The sequence below is a fragment of the Urocitellus parryii genome, chromosome 1 (assembly GCF_045843805.1).
Source record: "Urocitellus parryii isolate mUroPar1 chromosome 1, mUroPar1.hap1, whole genome shotgun sequence".
Lineage (NCBI taxonomy): Eukaryota > Metazoa > Chordata > Mammalia > Rodentia > Sciuridae > Urocitellus > Urocitellus parryii.
The window spans coordinates 148,561,246-148,585,261 of NC_135531.1; the positions used below are offsets into that span (position 1 = coordinate 148,561,246).

At 37.6% G+C, this 24,016-nt stretch overlaps 1 protein-coding gene across 1 annotated transcript in view; it reads right to left on the bottom strand.

Moving 5' to 3' along the window:
* The window catches only part of Gabrb2 (gamma-aminobutyric acid type A receptor subunit beta2), a 228,056-nt gene extending 204,641 nt beyond the window's left edge, over positions 1 to 23,415 (bottom strand). Inside the window, exons 1-4 of the mRNA XM_077797704.1 lie at positions 23,346 to 23,415; positions 22,435 to 22,663; positions 22,220 to 22,311; positions 21,136 to 21,203 (exon numbers count right to left, since the gene is read on the bottom strand). Coding sequence (XP_077653830.1) covers positions 21,136 to 21,203; positions 22,220 to 22,311; positions 22,435 to 22,511 — 237 coding nt within the window. The 5' untranslated portion in view covers positions 22,512 to 22,663; positions 23,346 to 23,415. The remainder of the gene's footprint in view (positions 1 to 21,135; positions 21,204 to 22,219; positions 22,312 to 22,434; positions 22,664 to 23,345) is intronic.
* Positions 23,416 to 24,016: the final 601 nt, after the last annotated feature.

The window sequence follows — 24,016 nt, forward strand, 5'->3', positions numbered from 1 at the left end:
GACACCACACAGCCGTGCACTGGGGCACCTGAATCTCCCTGGGTGAAACCTGTACTATTTCCAGTAAAAAAGGGTGTTATTTTCTGTATATGAACCTTGGACCTTTATCTTTTGAAGATAGAGTTCTTATTGGCCTCATGAACATTTACTAATCCCCTAGGTGTTATCACACAATTAAGATTAAACATGTGATTTGACACAAAACTACATCAGAAAGAGCTATGAGGAGAGCCAGTCTCCTGTTTTACATTTTAGCATTTCCATAAAATTCTTTTCAGACATGTCAACAGATATTAGTATTCAGAAATATTAGCACCTAACAATTTTACTGCAGACTCCTGCAGACAGAACACCTTGGGAGAATTATACCACCAAAACTCTACAGAATTTGCAAAGAACTGATTCTGAAAAACAACAGCAAAACATTCAGTTAGAAAGAAGCACACTTTCTGATAAACAACACAACCATAGTTAGCGTTTTTTTCCCCCAAAACCTTACAAGCAATGCTCTTTTCTTCCCTTGTTCTTTTCAACTTCGGTTGCACATTCAGAAATTTAAAGAAAAAAAAAAACTATTGGTTTTTGTTATTATTTAAACATTTTCAGTATTTCTGAACTGGAAGGATATATTAATGCAATCCTTTTTTCCACCCACAGAAATAGAACTAGAGCTGAGGGGGGCGGGGGAAGGAAAGGGAGAAAATGAGGAAATACTACACAAGGTCACCAACTAGTGAGTGTATATGACGATTTGGAATTTAGGTCTTCTGAATCCTACCCTAGTGCCTCTCCACTAAACAGCTTCTATGAACATTAAATTTTCACATGCTTTTCAAGATATTGGTTGGATTTTGTTCCCCTTCTAAATAAGCTGAGCTGTGAAATCATGCAAAATTAAATGTGTGAGTATGTGATATTATTAGTAGGTATTATTTATGAAGATTTGGTATGGGTAGAGAATGTCAATAAGGCTTCTCACGTATTAATCATTAAACTTTGGGAATAATCTTTTGAGGCGGATACCATTCTTTTTCTCATCCTACTGATGAGAAAAGTGATGAGTTGATAAATTAATTAATTTGGTCTACATTACATAGGTTGTAAGCAACAGAGTTAAGCTTCATATCTCAGAACTTCAACTGCTCTGAGATGCTACCAGTGTTTATAAAAATATCAAGGGAAAAGCATGCACTTTACAAATTTTCGAATGTAACCCTGTCTTCATCAGTTTTAAGAAAAAAATGTGTTTCCACTAGCTGGAAAGGTAAGAACCAAATGCATTTAGTTCTGATCTGGCAATAAGATTCAGGCTATTTTTCATTCTGTTCCTTAAACACAATTCAACCAATTTTAAAGACATTCAGTATTAAAATGCTGTCAAGGACTTAAGTTAAAGCTTTATTTATGCGATAGGCTAAATTAGTTCACTGCTGGCTTTCCTGTTTTTCCTTACATTTCAAATATTATGGTATATTTTCTCACAGTTCAGTCACAACAATTAAACCACAGTTTATGTACAATCTGGTACTTCTGCTTAGCTGTGCTCTTTGGTTTTGTTTTTAATCTTAGCCACAATCTCAGTGCACAAAATTCAGAAATAAATACTGTCTGCCTAAAGATGTCAAGTTAGATCTGCTGGCCAACAAATAAGAAGCATTCTTTGAAGAGCTCTGCATATACTACTGTCACCTCTATTGATATGCAGAGTCTTACATAACTGTAGGACTACTGTGATAATGCAGTACAAAGGCTTCCAGAACAAATTCCAAAATTCAGCTGAAACAACCTTGAGTAAAAATTGCTGGTTGAAAAATGCAGGCAATGATAACTTTTGAACAACACTATAATTTGGTTGCACCATAAATTCTTAGGAGAAAGAAGCACTAATAAAAGGGATTATTGGCTATTTTAACATTAATTTAATTCATTTCTTATGTAACCACTCTGAGTCAGATCCTTTTTAGCTAAACCTGCCTATGGTTGGAACAGCTAAGGAAACAGAAGTGATCATAACTACCCTAAGTAGAGTCTATGAGATCAATTGTTCAGCAGGATAAAGCTCCATTGGATGAAGCATATAAAGATTTTATTGATTCTAATTCATATATTAATCAAAATATTAATCTTCTTAAAAGCATCCATATATTATTAGGTCATAAAACTTCATAAATTAATACAACACAAATTTGAACACAAGGCACAGTCACCCTCTTGATTGTACTTTGGAGAGGATGACACTAGAATATGCAGAATTATGCTATTTATGGCTGTACTGTATTTGTATTTTTTATTGGCATTTATAGAACCAAGACTTCATTGTCAAAAGACCAGGTCTGTCTGATACATCAGCTCAGAAGGAAGACTGAAATCACTAAAGAGTAGCACATTGATTTTTAATAAATCATCCATTCAGGATAGACATTCTCTTTTGCAAGGCTAAATATATAATCAGTAAACTCATGCAAAACTATATGGAATATCAGCTTTCTTCTCAAGTGTCTCAACTAAGTTACAGGAAGCACATTTTCCTGTCCAAAAAAGTACAATCTTTTCAAGCTGACCCATAAGATATTATCATTTTAAATTATATCCCATCTTACTCCTGTAGTTTACCAGTATCAAACCTGTAGGTTATAAGCTCTTTATAAAAGAAGTAATCCATTTTATATTCTCGTGTGTGTGTGTGTGTGTGTGTGTGTGTGTGTGCATGTGTGTCCACAACAGCCAAATGCCTCATAGTATGAACAATGCTGGCTTGGTTTGTAGAAATGCTTCTCTCCTGTAATTTCTGACACTTTTGGCTTTTTCTTGAAGGTATATCTGACTTAACCACAACAAAGGTTAAAATTCACCTGAAGAATCTAAATTTCCTAAAATGTATAGGACATATTTCCTCTGAACTTCAATAACATATTTTGAACTATTTTCTAGAAATCTTGAACTCCATGCTCAACTAAGACATTCTTAGATGAATGGATCAACATGATCATCAAAACTGTTCAGGAAAACAGGCTAGCAAGTCAATGTATTCAAAATGACAAATCAATTATCACCTCAGACTACTATAATAGGAGGGCTTCATGGTCCTCAATTTTAAGGTGATAAAAAACCCAGATATAAGTCATATTCTGTTTTTTGTATTGAATCCAGCCACGTCAACACTCAAAAGTAGCTATGTGAGGCAAGGATGCACACACAATGTGTCACTTACACTGTTTTATTCTCTGACTATAACTGCTGTCAACATGAGATATCTCTTACCCACAAATTATAAATAAATCATTCATCCTTCGAGTAACAGAAAATATAGGTTAGACATAGCACGAGAATGATTTTGCTGACTATATTAAAAAATTTTTCTTATTGTTATAGCACTTACAATATGCAAGATAAAAATGAAATAACCTAAGCAGGGGCTATAGTTTTCATCTAAATTTTACTGGATCAAGTTAAAATCATTGAAGGGAACTTTAAGATTACACTCTCAGTGGTAATTCATGTTGATTCTTTGGGCCAAGTGAGCTATAGACAGAGGATTAAAATTAAATTGGAACAATCACTGTTTACATGTTGAAATTGATTAAGAATAGAATAAACTTGAAAGAAATGCATGAGGTCTCCGCATATGTCTTTCTAGTGTGTTAGCCACAGTGGAGGTGTCTCATGCATATACTGAAATGGAAATGGGAGCCAGAACTGTAAAGCTGGAAGATGAATGTTCTCAGGGGGTTATTTGACATTTGTTCATTTGGCCAAGAATCAAAGAAATAATCATTGAATATAAAAATCCCATTCACAATAATCATAAAAACTGCAAAGTACCAAAGAATATATTTAACAAGAATTATGGAGGGCCTATGGGAATAAATTTAACAAGAAATGTATAAGACCTACACAGAGAAAAACGATAAAATTTTACTGAAGAACATAAAAGAATATGTATGAATGGAAAGAAATATCATGTTCCTCAATAGAAAGAACCATTGCTGTTGAGAAGTAAATTTCCTTTATATTCCTCAAAAAAATTTAGTATCTTCACAAAAACAGTGGTAGTATTTTTGAACTTACTAAGATTTAAGGATTTTATGAATGCTTAACTTTTTCATGAAGATCAAATATAAATAAGTATATACATAATAATATTTGTCTCATATTTAAGAATAAATAAACTCACATGATACTGGTACAAATATTAATGAAGCAATTGCAGAGTAGAAATATAGACCTAAGGGCTTATGGAATTCCCCACATGATAAACAACACTGTAACCATTAGTGAAAGAATAGATTATTTTATGAAATTTTATTGTGACGACTATCAATCTACTCACCTACATATACAGGTTTCTGCTTCAGAACTTCTCCCAAAATACATTTAAAATTAATTTTAATGTAAGAAAAAAAATTTAAAATATTGAAAGCACATTTGAATGCTTATTGAAAGCAAATGAAAGAAAATACAAAAAGAAAAAATAAAAGGAGACAAGACTTCAACAGATCAGGGATTCTTTACTAAGTAGCAGAGGGGCACATTTTCAAGAGGGAAAATGGTGACTGGCTACAACAAGGGTCTGAGTTTTATAGGGTTGGGGAGGGCCAGGTCATGGTAGGGGTTAGTCAGCTATTTTGTGGGGCTTACTTCTGACTGGTACAGGGATTTGGGCAGATAAGGGAGACTTGCACCAGGTTGGACTCCTGAGCTCCTTTTTTCTCTGAGGCTTTTGTTAGCTCTCCATTTCCTTCAGTTTTTTCTAAAAATTTTGGTGAAGACAAGTGTTTTCAAGGTCTGAAACCAAAGATCAGAAACTACGAAATAAAAAAATTAACATATGCTAATGCACACAAATATAAAGTTTGGCGACTATAAAACACATAACTTACAAAGTTCTTGAACAAGGTAATTTTTATGTTATATATGGCACAAGGCCTTATATCCTTATTATTAAGTCCTAACATATCAATAAGAAAGAAAGAAACAAAATCAGTGAGTGATATGAAAAGGCAATTCAGAGTGAAGAATTAAAAATGGCCTTTAAACACAAAATTGAGTTTCAGTTAGCTTAATTATTGCAGGAAATAACCAATTTTAGCTATCAGAGTAGCAAAGATGAAAAAAAAAACATACATGCAGAGAGAGAAACCTAAGACTGGGGAAGTGAGGGTGTGTCAACTGAATGCATATATGGCAACATGAATAAAAGCTAGCACATTTTTAAGGAAACAATTCTGTCGTTAAGTATCAAGATGTAAGATGTACATGTTCTGGGGGCCAGTCAGCCAATTACCAAGAATTTGCCAAGGGAAATAATTTTACAATTAAATATGCACATACAGAGTGTTCAATATAGTTTAGTTCAAAATAGCAAACTTTCTCCAAATGATCATAATATCCATCAACAGAAGACTGATTTAGTAAATATAGCACAGGCATATGATGAATTTTTATGCAACAATTAAAAAATTGGAGATAGCATCAAAATAATTTCACAAAATAGTAAATGCAAAAATTATATTTTAGAACATGACATGTGATATCATTCTGTTTTATTTCATGTGTAGATATGTGATATCCCATGAAGTCTGAAGGTAATCATTTCTGAACAACGATATTATTATACTACATTAGGGCTGAGGCTGAAGCTCAGTTGCAGAGTGCTTGCCTAGCATGTATGAGTCATTGGGTTTGATCCTTGGCACCATATAAAAAATAAATAAATAAAATAAAGCCAACTGTCCATCTACAACTATCAAAAACTTTTAAAAAAATTATTTTGTATTACTTATTATATTTACTATTTTTTATAATGGACAGGAATAAGTAATAAAATCAATACAGAATTATGAATAAATTTATATGACAAATCAACCTGCTTTACAAATCCAACGTAACACTTGGAAGTTACTTTGCATCTTTCATTTAAATGTCTTGATTACCCAATATAGAAACTATTGTCCAGAATTTAAGAAATTTGTCCCGTCTTAAATGTCATTAGAAACAAATATGAGACAAAGCCAGAACTTTCAGAACTCCTGCTTTTGATCTACTGATATTTTCAGAATAAATACAGAAATAAACAATTAAAAATGCAATGTCATTTTGGTATTGTTTCCTCTCTAGAGAAACATGGGACTTAGTAATTAGTTTTAAATGCTGGACATATACACACAATATTTTACATATATGCTATATCTAACATAATTTTATTTATTTTTTGTCAGCCCATTTGAATATGTGATAAACTAGAAAAAAGAAAAAGAAAGTAGAAACATTTTGTTTGAGCAACATACTCTTATCAAATTTGAACACAAGCTTATTCAGACTGAAGTCTTTTGAACTGATCTTGAAACACATCACAATTACTATTTTATACAAATGCTAATCATCAATTGACTGAGTATTCTGAGAGAGGTACTGACTCATTAAAATAGCAAGTAGGACATGGAGGGTTGATGTTTTCTTAGCTCTGAAAGCCTCTTGTAAAATTTAGTCAAAATCTAATTTTGCTCTTAATTCTCAGGATTAGCATCCACTTCTTTCAGAACAGATTTCTGTTTTGAGTAAGAATTGAATTCATGCCACAAAAATGAAAGATGATTTACAAAAATGAAGAAAATATGAATCATAACCTTCAATTTACCCACAAATCCTTGTGATGCTGAAACAGGTATTAGTTAAATTGATACATAAATGACATGAACCATCTTCTTTTGCAAGACAACAAGACTCTATATTCTATACACTCAATTTGTCTGATTTTTCTGGGTTTCTCAAAAATCATCAGAGAAGTTGGAATGTGGACTATGGACCATCATTCTGGAATAATGAGTTGGTGGCCCATCCACTCTATTTTTTTTTTTTTCAAATTCTCTTTCCTTAACTTTTAGAACACAAAAATAATGACATAAGGGAAATCAGGCTCCAATCCTGGTTCCAGCACTTTCTAGATGCTGCAAAGGGGACTGTCTTTTCTTGGTTATAGTTCATTCTATCTTCCAGGAAATCTTTTAACCCTCAACCTACCCATCTGTAAAATGTGACAATACTTCTTATTTCACTGAGTTTTTTAAATGATGTGCGAAATAACTTTAAAATAGCATTTAATTTCACAGTATTTCTTAAGAAATGGTGAGTTTCAGTAATTAGGAATCATGATCAGTGACAAGTCAGTTATGTGTCTGAGTTATAATACAATTTTTCAAATCCTGTATTTCAGTGAGTCTTACAAAATAAAATGTTTGTATATAAACTATGAAATGCTTAAAAATCCAGAGCAACAACACACGTGTGTGTGTGTGTGTGTGTGTGTGTGTGTGTGTATTTTTATTCCATATCATGTAAATTCAAAAGGTCAAGGACTAGGGATGTAGCTCTGTGATACAGTGTGTGAATACCATGTGCAATGCCTTGGGTTCAATCCCCAGCACGAAAAAAGAAAAACAATTCTCTGATTCTTACACATTCTTATAGTACGTATCCTTGTTGCATAAATTTAATATTCTTGCACACCAAACAAAACTCAGCTATGATGTACAAAAAAAAGGCCTTTTATTTCTCAAGTAACTAAGACACTCAAGCCACAAATATTCATCCTTTCAATTCTCTCCACCTCCCTCTCTTGGTCTCATGCTGCTCTCTGTAAAGTCCAACAGCATAGGCAGAGGCTGCTCTTACCTCCAGGGCACAGTGCACTAACATGATAACGGAATGGGAAACCCAGAGCTCAGAGATTGTTGCTACTTTCTTAAATGAGAATATGATCAATGAAGAGGTATTTTGTCCAAATCTGAGAATTTTAAAAGCAGGACATATTTACAACATTTACCACTTTGACTAAAGAACCCAATAGAGGAAGAAAGTTGCATTAAACAACAAATTTCTACCTAACTGGATTACCTAGGATGAAAATCTGAGCCAGTGGTAAACAAGCAAGGCAAGCTAAGTTTAAAACATGGTTCTCAAAACTGACTCATCAAATCAACAGGAAGAGTTGTATGGCCTCTTAGAAAACATGTCAGTTAAGATATTAAAATGAGAGCTGATCTTTCCAAATAACCAGACAGTAATACATTTGCCAGAAAATATTTCTCTGTAGTGTTCAAAAGAAACCGGCACGATGATTTTATTAGATTTCTTACAAAACAGAACTTGGCCTCTCAAACCTGAGGTCTAAGAAAAGGCGCCAGAAAGCATCAGAAGGAAATAAAGTAACTTTTTGCTTTTCTTGTGGTCTCAAATTCTATATAGATCTTTCATCTGTAAGTTTGGCAAGAACTTAAAATATTATGACTTTTAAAATAAAGGTGTCATTCTCTAGTGGATTCTGTTTTAAAAATGGTTTGCCATATACGCACTCCAATGGGATTCAAGTAAACATTTAGGAGCATTCTTCCAACAAATGAGCTAGACTCAAATTTAGATAGCCCAGCACATCGATCCCACCAGTGTGGGAAGTGCGGAAGCTTAACCACGCTTGAAAGAGAAATGATGTACACAGCCCATCAGAAAACCCTGCAAGAGATTTTCCTCCAACGTAGCAACTCAAATGCTCACTTGGCCAAAGAAACATGAGTATACATTTTCAAAATAGATATCCCAGCTTTTTGTAGGTGAAGAAAAAGAGAATAGAGCACGAATATTTCATTTTTTGAACTGTGGCGGATTCCATGACAAGTACAAAGAAACGGTGATTAGATTTTAAAACCTAATAATTGGCATCTGTTCATTCATAAAGTTCTTTATCATGTCAGCTTTTTATTTATGATATTTGTTTCAAATGTTCCATAAATGGTTTCATTCAAGTTTCAAGTTAAAAAATATTCCTTGAAAAATAAATGGGCCGATGAAGTCAGCACCCTTACAAAAACAAGTAAGTTTGAAAGATGACTTCTGCAATTTGCTTAAAATCTAACAATCTGATATAGTCCTTTGCCAACCTACTTAACCTGTAGTCCCAAGAATCAGGAAAATTAGTTCCAACTTTAAAACAAACGCTTCCTCTTGAAAGAGATGCACAACACACTGAAACACTACTCTTTCTGTGTTGATGCTTTAGGGATTGCAACATAGAAGAAAATGTTGACTATACTCATAGAAAACATCAATCACTTTTAAATGATCTCAGTTTAAATCCTACTACGCAATACTTCCCATTAGTAGAATTATGTGCAAATTGAAACAGCCTTGAATTTGCCACTATTCATGAGATTAATATTTATTTTCATGGGAAGTGAAAAAATTTAGATAAGTGTCAAAGTGAGTATGAGATAAAAATATCATAACTTGTTTACTTTTACCAAATCTTCTTTAAATTTCTATTTTGCTGGATAATACATCACATGATGTACGTAGGGAAACAGATACATATACATGTAGTGAGCAGGTCAGCCAGAAGTTTAAGTCTCAGCAATAACCAGCCTGCGACCCTGAGTAAGTTAATTACTCAAAACTTAAATTCCTCCTCTGTAAAAGGAGCACAGTTAGATCCCTTCAACTATAAAGCTATTGTGAAGTTTAATTTAGTTAAAACATAATATGCATCTTGACCTGGGCACTGAACCCATGGTAAGTGCGCAATAATGATTAGTTCTTACTAGAGACCTACATAGATAGATGTCTCCATGGTCAAAATTATGAATTAATTTTCATAATTTGGTTCAAAAATTACAACCTTATATGACAAACTTTAGGTTCATAAGCATTCAAATATATGTGTACATATATGCATGTATATATGTGTTTGTACACTCACATACATAAATGTGTGCATGCATATACATGAACACATACAGATGACTTACAAAAAGAGGGGCCTACTCAGGAAACTGTTACATAATACTAAAAGATAAACATTAGAAGTATTTTTTCAAGTGATATACATGAAACCTTCATTGTAAAATGGAATTTTTTTAGGTTAATTTATTAGAAAAGATTCAAAGCTCTAATAACTAACTCTAGTTAAATCTTCCTATCTATATGAAATGATAGGGTCAATATAACAAAATATATTAATGAACATATTTATAATTTTATGATCCATCATATATTAGTATAAGAATATGACATATTCATACATGATGAGATATTAATTATGATGACATTGACAGTGCAAAGATGGAATAAATTACATAAACTTATGGAAATATAATTATAATAGACATGAATTAATGGGTATTTCATACCAATAATTTTAAGAGACGCATAATTATGAAACAGATTTATCTCTCTGAAGTGCTTGGGCCAAAATAACAAGATTTACATAGAAATAACATCATTTTAATTAAATGTAAAAATAAAGTAGCAGAGTGAAAAATTGACTTTTAGAGACTAATCATTTAATTAAAACTGTTGCTGTAGTTTGGGTCTGGAATGTGTCCCAAAGGCCCATGTGTACAGTACAGGTCCCCAGCTCCTGGCACTACTGGGAGCAGGTGGAACACTTAAGAGGTGGGGCCCAGGGAGAGGAAGTTAAGCCCTGGGGGATACCTTGAGAGGAACATTGGAACCAGGCTCTTTTTTCTTCCCCTCTCTATTTGCTTCCAGGCTGCCAAGAGGTGAACAGGATTGGTCTGCCATATACTCCAGACACACTGTGCTGCCACAGGCCAAAGTAACAGGGCCAAGTGACCAGGGATTGAAACCTCTGAAACCACAAGCCAAAACAAATCTTTTGTCTCTTTAAGTTGATTACCTCAGGTATTTTTTTTTCCCCCACAGTAATGGATATCTAACAGAGTCATAGAGAAATCTGTGGGTAAACACTTTTCAAATTTTTTACTTAATGATCTTGCACCTATGAAAAAGTGAAATATAGATCTTGGAGGCATCAACGTCAAGGTGCTCCGTCAGTCAGGCCTTAACATTTAAGCATACCTTCAAGCTCTATGACAAAGCAGCTGCAAGTAATGACAGAAAGGGATGCAGTGGCATTTTACTCACATAAAGTATGTGATACTACCACTACTACTAACCAAGCAATCATCCATCTTTGAAACAAGGAAGGATTATACAAATCATATAGCAATGTGTCTACTAAAATGCCAATATGTTCTGATGTTTTTCAGACTTTTTTCAAGTAACTCATGTTGCTATTATCTATTTATTCACAGTACCAAAAAATGTTCATCCCTCCTCTTATTAGATAGACTTAATTCAGTTTTTCTAAAAATAGCATGTGTGTCAATAAAATTAGTGAAGATATTCTAAATGGCAGTTTTTAAAGGAAAATACTTATTCGCTTTCCCAGTCTTACGTTAAGCAAGTTTCTTCTGCTTTCTCCTTTGTTTCTTGTGAAAATGCTTAAGACTCGTGTCATAGCCTGTACCCAAGAAATCTTAATATCTGCTCTGCAGAGCTCTCAAGGTAGTATGCAATTACACTTCCCCATATATATGCACCCCAGCATGCCTATCTACTTACTTCCTGTAGAATTTTAGAAATTAGATGACCTTTCTAGTGCTTAGTTCCCAGATTTGCAAGAGGCAATGTTGATTCCTAGTTCATATGATTTCTTTGTGTTAAATGAGATGATCATACACACCCTAGAGTTTTTGTCTCTTAGTAACCCCATTATTGCTAACATGCCATGACATTTTTCATATTGTCCATGTCCCACTTCCTTCTCCAACAGGACAATTCTATTTACTCCCCATCTATTCAAATTGTCCTGTTCCTTCTTTCTTAGTTCAAGCTCTTCCATGAAATCTTCCTCTACAAATCCCAGCTACTCAGGACAATTGGGTCTTTATCATTGCAAAAACCCTTACTACAACCAGAGACGGTCAGCTGTTATCCAGTTGTGTGTATAGGTGATGATATTCACTTCTACTTCACTTAAACTAGTGTTCTGAGCACAACACCCTCCTCCATGATAGTACCTCCACCAGAGTCATCTAGAGAGCTTGTAAACATGGAGAATCCTGAAACTACCTCAGACCTGCTGAATCAGGTTCTGAGCATAGATTCAGAAAATATGAATATTAACACCAGACTGATAATTTTATTATGCAAAAAAGTTTAAGAGTAACTGTAAAAAATTTAATTTTCGATGCTTTATTTCTAGTTCTAGACCTAAGGAATATGCCACATTCCTGTCCCACCTCTGAAACATTCTTGTCTCCATCTTTCCCTCACTTTCCCTTAGGCAATTATGATAAATTCTTCTAGACTCTAGAGAGAGGTTTAATTCTGGTGTTAAAGCTGTCTCAAATACAGCCTACAATACAGTCTACAATACAGCCTAATTGGTACAGTGCCAGATTAATTAGGACTTGAGACACGTTTTCTGGTAGCCTATGATAGTCCTTCAACGACTCCTCCAACAAACTCAATACATATTTGCTGAGCATCTAGTAATTATCAGGCATGAGCTCAGCTCTGGGGATGCAGAGAAACCGGGCTCAAAATCTCTCGATCTTCCTCTATGGCTTACTCACATATGGCTTTTTTAAGATACATGTGGATTCACTCTAAAACTTGATTAATTTAATTGTTCCTATTGTGTTAGGAGAGAACTTATTTCATCTTCAATTGCTTGAAGAATTACTCCTAAGTTAAGGCCTCTTGGCAAGACAATGGGCAGTAGGTGCCAAATTACAGAGCAAGGAAATGAGACTTGGCAGTAGAAATGCCAATAGAATGTGGCAAAACAGAGCACCAGAGCAAGTCAATGGATCAACACATCCCCCATATTCTTCCATATAAACTGTGACAGCATAGTGTAAACTCATGTATCTCCTTATTTAATAAAACACTTAGTTTGCCAATAAAATGCATGATTGGAAGTAAAATATATCTTGTGTTTCTATCTTTAAAAACTCTGACCCTTCTAATTCCTTCTTCCTCTTTTAATAGCCTGCTTCAAAGTTTTGTTTATGTCATTTGAAAACAGTGTGATTTTGGAAAATCTGAGTAATATCAGGATAGAAGCTGAGTAAAGATTAGCTGTGTCAAAGTAATAGGTCAAGGTACTAAATAACATTGACAAATACATACTTAAACCTCCATATTATTTAAATTCAGTTCTCTATTTTGAATTTGACTTCCATATTATCATTCATGGTGCACAAGTAAAAGAAAATAATATGTTACTTCATTTTCAAATAGTCTACCAGTAGAATTATAGCTAACAAACTACAAAATGGATTTAATAGATTCCCATTTTGAAAAAAAAATATGGGCCATTGGCAAAGAAACTGCCAATATGTTCCTGTGTGAGCACATACGTGTAAAACCAAAGACTGGAAAAATACACACCCCTTGACATGGGTGGTAGAAATGTTGTGTACTTTTTAGAAATAACACTGTAAAGATAACCGTGATCTATTAAGTTAAAATATACAGTGTAACATCTCATCAACAAGATAACTAAGTGCAATGTGCAAAATATGAATACTAAACAAGAACTAGGATGTAACACAGGCAAACTAAAACAGGTGAAATGAAAAGATGAGGATATGGATGCTGGTTAGTATTTTTAAATTGTTTTTTCCACAATATCCCACTAACCATAAGTGAAAGTGGAGATTGTGCTCAAGAGCCCTCCCTCCTTTCCTCCACTTGCTAGATAGCACACCGTAACTCTTCACACCATGCTTCTTCAAGGGGACAGTGTTGCTCCACAGGGCATGCTTGGCAATTTCTAGAGACATTTTTTTGGCTTTCGAAATTTCCAGGGTGCCACTGGCATCAAGGAAGTAGAGGCCAGGGACACTGTGAAAGGTCATGAAGTGTTCAATGCAGCCCTCCACAACACAGCATTGTCTGGCTCAAAGTGCCAACAGCACCAAGGTTACAAACCTGGTATGGAACAGCTGCAAAACAAGACTGTGTCCCTCCTCAAAGTAAGCCTTCCTCCCCCACCAAAGAACACTTTCTCCAACTTATGTTCATGTGGGAATTCCCAGGAATATTTCATCATTTGGGGGGAAAAGAGCTAAAAAAATATAGATGCACATTTAAACTATGAAATCCAAGATACTTCCCTTACCTGCTTTCTCGGACAGACTAAGCCCATAGTCAGCTTCTCATTTTCATGCCTCAGTCAAGCAAAAGCATTGTTCAGTAGCATAAAGTAACAGTAAGGGTTTATCCCAAGCATTAGCCAAGAGAAACAGTTTGAGAAACTATCAAGTGTATAGATGTTTAAAATTGATGAAATATAAGGTCAGGCAAGAGGTGAAAATAACCACCTTTAAGAGAACTATTTTGAGGGACAACCAATCAAAATGCACAAATTATTCATTCTCCACAAACAAACAAACAAAAAGTGCAACTGAAAGTGTTATCTTAAGAAAAAAAAAAGAAAAGAAAGAAAGAAAGACAAAGAAAACCAGGCGCAGTGGTGCATGCCTGTAATCCCAGCAGCTTGGAAGGCTGAGGCAGGAGGATCACTGGTTCAAAGCCAGCCTCAGCAAAAAGCAAGGTGCTAAGCAATTCAGTAAGAACTTGACTCTAAATAAAAATACTAAAACGAAGACTGAGGATGTGGCTCAGTGGTTGAGTGTCCCCAAGTTCAATCCATGTTACCCACCCCCCCAAAAAAAGGGTGTGGTCTTTTACACTACACCCACCCAAAGCTTAAAACCACAATGTTCTTGAGAATGAATCAAGCAACATTTCCTTGCAGTTATATATCATAAATTATTAACCTGGATGGTTACCTGACAGAATTTGCTGAAGCACTAGAAATATTACTAGACAGCTAACAAATGTCACCCATTTGCAATGAAAGAATTGAGGACAAGAGCAACACCTCCAACTCCTTGAGATTCTACATAAATCTTCCTTTATTCCTTGGGAATTCTGCTAAGTAAATGTAATATAAAATATAAGTTTCCCAAGGACAGGAACTGTGTCTTATATTTAACTCATACTGAATAATAAAACACCTATTTGAAACAATCACTTTAATAAAATCAAAACATTTTGAAGATAAAGATGGAGAGGAGCAACAGAAGCATCTCGTGAAGGATTAGTTCTATTTGATCCACTCACTGTCTCCAAAACAAGAATAAAAATAGCTGTGAAGAAACAGGGTCAGCATGGAATGGAAATGATCAAAGAAGAAAGCCTTGCTGCATTTAAAAGCAGCATGTACCACATGCTAAGAACCAGGGATGGGAAAATGATCACCTGCTACCTGTGTGACCTTGAATAAGCCATTTAACTTTTCTGGGCCTCAAGTTCCCCTTTTGATTGTAGGGAACCTCAGTTTCTACAGGAAGTCTGATTTAGATGATGAACATTAATACAATATCTGTGTAAGTTAGGGACTCAATAAACAATAGGTAATATTATTATATAAATGTGATACCAATGCTGCTGCTGATAATGATGATGGAGATTGCTGAGCACTGTATACACAGTGGAGGAAGAGGAAGAGGAGGAGGAGGAGGAGGAGGAGGAGGAGGAGGAGGAGGAGGAGGAGGAAGGGAAGGAGAAAAAGCAGTCAGGAAAAGAGCTTGCCCAAATAGAGTAGGAGTTTCAAAGAACAGCTCGTATAGAATTAGAGTCTCCTGGTAGCCACTGAGTTCACACACCCTTCATCAGGATCATGGTCATGCTTCTTGAGACACCTCACTCACCTCTTCCTCACAGCAGCTAATTTTAATCCCTGAATCTCAGCAGAAAGTGTCTCCTGTCACTGAGAACTTGAAGGTTTTCAGGCAAGAAGGCCTTCAGCCTCCTTCTGCTCCTCCACCCACCTCCCCTCTTCATCCTCAGCCTGCTTCCTTCTAAACAGTATTTCCCTCCAACTTACAGGATTCCTTTTCATCTGTTTCCTTCTCCCCAATTCCTTTAAGATCCAAACTTTCCAAAAGTGTATTTTCCATCCACCAAACCTCCTCTGACGGCACTGTACCAACGTGTCCTCTTAGAACATCTGGGAGACGAGTCTCACAACTAATTACAACCGATTCTCATGGCATCTGACACAGCTGGTCATTTGCTGCTCTTTCACATGCTCTTGTTGCTTTATCATCAGAAGGGCCTTACTCTACCTTTCCACCTGCTCCTGAGCGGTGTATTAATCTCTTTTGTAGGCTCCTTTATGATTTCCTATCACTGAAAAGTACAGTGCTCACAAGACCTCACTTTGGGTTGTCTGCCCAGTTTCTTCTCTCTGTGCCCATTCAGTTATAAGTGCCGTCTCTCTCTCATCATTGCAATCCCCCTAGCTAAGGAATCACCTGCTGGCTAACTCCACTTGGAGGTTCCTTGTGCAAGGAAAATTCAGCACTTTCCAAGCTCAACTCACTGTCTACACACATATTTCATCCTCCCAGCATCCACTGCTCTCCCCATCCTCCCTGTAGTGACAAATGAAACCACTGGAAGTGGGATTTACCAAAATCCACTTCTACTCTGTAAATACACCAATTCCACCTCTGCTGGTTTTTGCCCCTTTCTTAGTTTGTCAATACTTCCCAGGTTTCTGCAGCAGGTGTCCATCTCATCTCCCAACCTTAAGTCTCGCTCCAGATGAGCCCACCTGCCACCCTTCACATCAACTCTTAGAGGTGTGAATCTGCTCATGTCATCATGTCATTCTTCTAAGGACACCCCTTCTTGGGTCCCTAACTGCCTTTGGGAAAAAAAAGTTGTACTACTGGGTAAACACAAAATTGGCCACTCCCTGTGGCTTCAACGCCAGTTTTCTCACCCCTTTGCTCCATTTAAACCTATTTTCAAATCCCTAATACTATTTATTTTTCCTGTGTCACTTGCATTTTTCCCCCTGCTTGGAACATTTATCCACAGATCTCTAACCCCTTTATCCTGAAGCTAATTTCTATGTAGTGCATCAGTATTCTATATGCCTACTATGTTCTGTCGATTTTCTCTTCAAAGCACTTGTGATCCTATGCTGATATTTTAAATGGTGGATGTCTCAAAGCTGAGTGCTATGATTCTCTGCTCTATTTATCCACATAGATAGTACAGTGTGTGGTGACCAACCATGTATTCCTGCTAAGAAAGTGAATTCCTCATTCATTATTTGTGGCATTCACCCACTGGAGGAGACAGTGCCTTGTCTAGAAATAAATTATAAACATGACAGAATAAGATAGAACAACTGTCTAAAATATAAGGCAAGTTGAGATACCAAGCATGAAATGACTGGAGAAATGAACAAGGAACAAAGGAACTGATAGGAGAGAGACCACTGTGCACACACTTGTATACCTTCTGGGCAGAAAAGGTTTAGAGAAAAGAGCAGAATTAAGCTAGGCAGAAGCACAGTAAGCACCTGATGTGGAATTTAAGATTAGAGAACACCTAGATGTTAAGTTTCATGAGGTCAGGGGATAGCCTGGTCTTGTTCACTACTCTGTCCCTGAGGTCTTACACATGCTGCGCTCATAGTGGCAGCTAAATAAGTATTGGTTGAATGGAATTTTAAATTGTGCAGCTGGTGATGCAAGAAACATCTGTTTTTTAAAAAAAAAAGCGATACTTTTCTCCATTTGCCATTCCATAAAAAGGTAATTTGTGTATGTGTTTACTAGAACTCTTTCCTCAAAAGTGAAATATTGCTTCACTCGTTGGTTGGCAAATGTGTTGCTTCAAGATGGAGAAGAATCTGCTTTAAATGAAGAGAAAGCTATTTCGGTCCATAATCCTCAGAGCCAAATTTGAATCTTAAAATGCACTTTTCATCAAAGAATCTTAACAAAAAGATTCCTGCCAATTTAACCAAAACATCTAAAAATATTTCATTCCAAAGCCAAGCTTCCTGCTCAGGAGCATTCTAATTGAAGTCTCATTCCTCCAAAGATCTTTCATGGGGTGACAGTCATCTGAGTCTCATGGCTTAGATACAATTGCCACCTTCCTTAGAACTCTCAACTCTAAGCCATTTAGGAGTCCTGCATTTTCCTAATGCTTTTATAAATCCCCAAGTTTTCCTGAAAGTTCTCTTTACACAGTAGAGTTGCTATTACAAACCAAGCAGGAGACACATGTAACTCTGAGTTGGAAGTGAACTGAACATGCTCCTTCTCGTTCCAAAGATGAGCAAACTAAGACCTAAAGAGGTAGATTATCAATGCAAAGACATGTAGGACAGCAGCAGGAGTGCTAGAGACTTTGTCTCTTGGGTACTAGGATGGTATTAATTTCTGTTCATAGAACACCAATACATTCACATATATCTTTTATTAATTCTGGTGGTCACCTGAGATGGGTAAAATGGGACTATTACTTTCCCTTAACAAGAAGGAAACTGAGCTCACTCAGGCTGTGACTATCCTCAGTATGACTAAGCACCAGCAGTACAACTATCATCCAAGACTCCTGATTCAGTCCAGGGTCTTTTCATCATTGTCACTTATAAGAAGTATCACATTGACATGGATGGACATTTTTTCTTCAACACAAATGAGTCAACAGCAATTTAAAATGGTCTAGTGCCAGCATTCTTCAAAGAAAGATGTGCTAGAATAAGAAAGTTACAATTACCAGAGACTGCAGTCCAAAAAGGATAATGAGGGAGAGATATGCATATTAATCAACTGAAATTTAACTTAAATAATTAATGGAACTAACCAAAAGATCCTAACCCTTTTAGAAATGTGTTCAAAGGACAATATACTACAAACATCATCTTAAGCACTAGTGATGGAATTACTCATCTGCTGCTTTGAAGCAAGCAACCATATTTAAAAATAAAGTAGCAGCAACAGATATAACAAAAAAATTTCTTTGGAGGATTAGTTTTAGATTCTTTGGGTTGCTAGCTAAAATGATGCTCATTTTTCAACAAGCTACAATGTAGTTGAACATATCCACCAGTGTTAGCATTAGGCTAAGAAAGGAATCTGGCTTCAAACTTTTTTAAAAAATATTTTTTTTAGTTGTTGATGGATCTTTATTTTATTCATTTATTTATATGTGGTGCTGAGAATTGAACCCAGTGCCTCACACATGTGGGGCAAGTGCTCCACCACTGAGCCACAACCCCAGCCTTGGCTTCAAACTTTTAACACTCGGTTCTAATCAGTAATGCTGCAATGCTGTCCCATTTACAACTTGACATTTATTTTTGTACTTTCAACATCCCATGATTTTCAGCCACAGTAAATAGCTTTAAATGATGACACCTCTCCTTAGCTGGATCTATATTTTGACTTGCAGGTCTTGGCATGGAGTCCACCTGAGATATCTCTCCAAAATGTTTCATAAAGGGAAAAAAAATGAATACAACTTAAGAAAGGAAAAGAAAACAAAAACTCTACCACTCAAACAACTTTCTATGGAACTAAGTGCTTAGTTAACCTACTGCAATAAACTCTAGTCATCTCATGATTGTCTCTTTGAATTCTAGATTCTTCCTACTATTTTCCCACAAAACACTTTTAATAATCCTCTAAGGAAACAAGCATTAAAATATAATTTGAGAGCAGGAAAACGGCATAAATTTAAAAAAAAAATACAAAAGTGTCTAATCCAACCACATGTAGGACACACAGAATCACACATGACTTTATATATATAACTTTGTTTTCAGCAACACAATCTAGAATCAAGTACCTGGAACTTAGGAGATACCCACATTGGGACCATTTCCTATTTTTATGTTGAAACTCAGAATATAAACTGATGAAAAATCTTCAATCCCCCCAAAGTGATTATCTGTATAGCTGAGAAATTCATTTAACAAATACTGTCTGTCCACACAGGGAATCTCATAATGTGTGGTTCTGCCCATCCAATATTGTCTTTGGTCAGTATTGACATCTATATCATAAAAACTTTCCCAATAATTAGAACACAAAAAGATTCATGCCACTACAACATTGCTGAAATAGTTGAACATCCCTTTAAGTTTTCATAAGATTCTTCAGAACCTTGACATAATCCCACATACACTATCACTTATTTGGGGGCAATGGATAAGGGTTGTACTGGTTATTTCAGGTTCCTGTTTAAATTCAGGGAATATAACGTGTGTGATGTTGAGAGCCTGTTCGAAACTTAGCAGTTTGGTATATTGACCATCTTGAGTTAATAAATAAAGAGTCCTAATTCTCAGTTCCTGATGGCTGGCCAAGAAGTGTCTGCATAAAATCTTACACACTATACCCCCTTTCTTTAGTTATCCATCCACCTTCTGGACAGAAGGATTCACAATATTCTTAAATGTGCTGTGTGCTCTGTCAAAAGTAACTCTGGAGATTTACATCAAAGTGTGGCCCTTCTAGATGGGCTTTTCCAAAGGAAAAAACTTTAAATTAGAAAAGTTACCAGAGAAATGCCCCACCTCAGTGGGGGAATCTGGGACACTTATCTTCATGCATGTCTGCAGTGCTCCAACATGGGCAGCAGGGGGCGCTCCTGCATGAAGCAAACCCCCCACAAGTGCTTCCCGTTTGGGGAACACAGAGGCTTTTTCTCTTAGCCCCAAGTCCAGGAAGGTAACCACTAAAGAAGCTGTCAATAAATCATACAAGCTTAGGGCACAAGATGAATAACACTCCAGAAGTGACCAGAGATGACACGTGGAACTTAGCCAGCCTTTTAGGAACTGAGTGATAATTTTTACTTTTGTTTTCATGAACTAAAAGGGTTAAAGCCTGTGGCAAGCCCTGGAGATGAGGAATGGGGTTGTCAATAACTATAAGTAGGCGATTTCCAAAAGCAACAAGTGGGCCTCAGTATCCAAGATTTTTTTGTTTAGCCTCTTTGTACCATAATTTGCAGGTTATACTTTCTGTCAAATAATTTTTCTGTTACATGATAATAAAAAATACCTCTTTCCTTTTCTCTTCAGCTAACCCCATCCAAAAAAAAAAAAAAACACTCATGAACTGAATTTTCTATGGAGCCTTAAGAAAGGTCACATCTGCAGGGGTCTCCAGCATGTGGTTGCCTTTCAGGAACAAACATGTGATCCATTTTTCTCATTCTACACCAAGACCCAAGTGTCAGAATCAGGTTGAAAAGAAAAATATTAGGGACCAAAATGAGCCAGCTCTGTAACCTCAAACACAGTGAATTTCAAGGCAAAATGCCATGCCCTTTCCTCCTCCTCACACATATATTCCCACATATCCCACGGTCAATGGCCAGCTCCCTCCTTAACCCTATTCCTAATCAAACGTCTGCAGAGACATAGCCATAAATCTCCATACTCACCATATTGACTTCAGAAACCATGTCAATGCTGGCAATGTCAATGTTCATTCCCACAGCCACGGGGGGACCTGCAAACCAACATGGTCAGCCATGTGATTTCTGAGAACTTATTCATTCTTAACAAGAGTTGTCTTTTAGGCATGGGACACCATGTCTCAAACCCCTCTCCACTGCTAATCCTCAAATGCTTCACTTTCCTGCTGCTTTGCAAAAACAGTGGTAGACACCCACTCCTCTAGGAACTGCTCCACTGAATATGCACACACGTGTGCTGGTGGTTGAGGGATTCCAGCTCTGTCTACATGTGTAGATGTCTCAGCTTGTGAATGCACACAAGTTAAGAGAAGCTTAAGAATCATTCTAGAGGACAGGATTTTTATATATTGCATCAAAACCCCCTCTTCCTCATTCTTTCCCACACCCCCTAGGTGTGTAGGTTTTAACTCTGTGAATGCCAGAAAAGTCTAAAGCAAAATTAAATGATTATATCACTATATTTAGGACTGCAGGGACAGATGTCATTTTCTACCTACCCCAGCTGCCCCCCTACCCTCTTACCCTACAGCCCCTCCCCTTCTCCCTCAGGCTGCTGAAGCTTGGAGGAGTGGATGATATTCAGATGAGCCACTTTAAACAGTGGCCAAAGGAACTCTTCCAAAGTAGGCGGGCACAGGGGGTTAATGCCACCTCTCAACCAATTGCCTGCACATCTTGTTCTCAAAAAATGTTCACGATGGCCTTCTGCAAGACAGATTCTCTGGGCACACCATTAACCAAACTTAACAGGCTTGTCTCTCACCGAAGCAAAGACAGTAAAGCAAAGGATTTGTAACAGTGAAGGCAAAGGAAAGCAAGTCACCAAATCTGAGTCCACACTAAGAGGGTCTCTGAAAGACCTCTCAAGTGTTGGATAGTAACACATGAGCATAAGTTTGGATCCCTTTTTCAATGTGGGAAAACAGAAATTCATTCAGTGTGCCACATGTACCCTCAACTAAGGGGAAGGAAGAGAGTGAACACAAAGCTCAAAAGGCAGCTTCAGCTGTAGCTGGGCTGTTTCTTATTTGCAAGGCAACCCCATTACCTCCAAAATCTGGTCTCAGACGAATGTCATAGCCTTTCAGCAGTCTATCCACCGTCTCTTTAACCAGCGACATATTACTAGGGTCATTGACACTAAAGAAAGAAATGACAATAAATAGGCATCAATAAGGAAGCAAGCACATCGTCTCCAGCATCCTTCTCACAGAGGTATGCAGACAGAATTCCGCCAAGTAAGAAAGGAAAAAAGACACTTACCTCTGCGCACAGACAGCGGCGATTATTAAGGGGAATGACCAAATCCCAAAGTAGCCCCTTTTCCGGACTCTCCACATCCCTTTAGTTTTTGATGGGATTGAGGGTTTCAGTGAAGAGAGGAGATCCAACTTAGTCTGCCCAGTGCAGTAATTCTAATGTGAGGCGCATGCGCACGGCGTACCAAAACATCAAAGGGGCAGCAGCGGCTGCCGCGGACGGAGCAGATTTCCTTGTTTAAAAAAAAAATTAAAGGGGAAAAAGCAAAAGCATATACATGTATAATATATACATATTTGAATTATATAGAAAGACACCCCACAGGATCATTCCAGAGTAAAATATTTGTTGATCTTTCGTTAAAACAAAAACAACTACAGCGTCTGGTAAGTTTCAGTAGTTGCAGGAGGCAGTTTTGCACCTCGCGGGTTGTGGGTTTTCGGTGTGTGCCTGCGTGTGCGTGTGTGTGTGTGTGTGTGTGTGTGTGTCCTCTTAAATATGCAAAACCAGATTAAGAATTTAGAGGAGAGCAGGTGTCGGGTGCGAATGGAAAACGGGTGCCCCCGGAAGCCCACTTCGGGTCTGAGCAGGGTGACAGGGACCAGGAGTTTGAACTTTATTTCCTTAGGTGAATAGCATCCCCTGCCTGGGGCAAGACTAGGGTGGGGGTGGGGACGTTCAGTGGGGGTGGGGTGGGTGGGAAAGGGAATCAGGGGCGGAGGGAGGGAGGAAAGAAACCAATTGGAGAAGTGTGGAGCAACCCCATGGATTTGGGGCGGGTGGGGAGAGTGCGGAGAAGAAGAAAGAAATGGAAAACATTTTTTAAAAGGAAAAAAAAAGGAAAGAACAAAAAGAATAAAATGATGCTCAGTCTGTCTCAGGAGTCAAAGAGCAATCTTTTCTTCACTACTCACGAGCGATTCCTTTCTCTTCCTCCTCACCCTTTGCCCCCTATTCCCAGAGAAGAAAACCTCTGGGTCCTGGTTTCTGGCGGTGTGACGTTCCTGACCCGCTAGTACTGGTTATTTATAGCAGGAGGGGGAGGGGGCAAGGGGAGCAGGAAGGCAAGGCTGTCTCTCCAGGTTTTGGTCTGACTCTGCATTGGGAAACTATTAGTGGGCAGGGTGGGGTTTGGATGAGGGGGAGGTGGGATATGGGGGCATGCGGGCTGCAGGGGGTGGTGGCAGGGGGGGGGCAGTGCTCTAGCACAGGTGCGGGGGACGAGAGGATGTGGGCAGCTGCACCGTGCTGGAAGGGCAGGTGGGCGGCAGGGTGGGACGCGCCTTGGCCAGGCCCCCCACACTCCCTCAAACGCACGCGCACCCGCGCGCGCACACACGTGCAGGCACACTCCCCACCGCTGCGCGCCCTCCTTACCCCGCGGGCCCGAGCTCACCGCCCACTTGGGCGGCACGCGGAGAGGGCGCTTCCAACCCCTAGGTCCGATTTGGGGAGCTGGACACCCGGCTGTTCAAGGATTGCGCCCCTAGATCCAACAAGCTCCAGCGGTCCCTAGAAGGCAGGCAAAATGAAGAAAAGGCTCGCGACCGCCTGAGGCAGGCGGGTTCTCCCTGGGTGTCCGCAC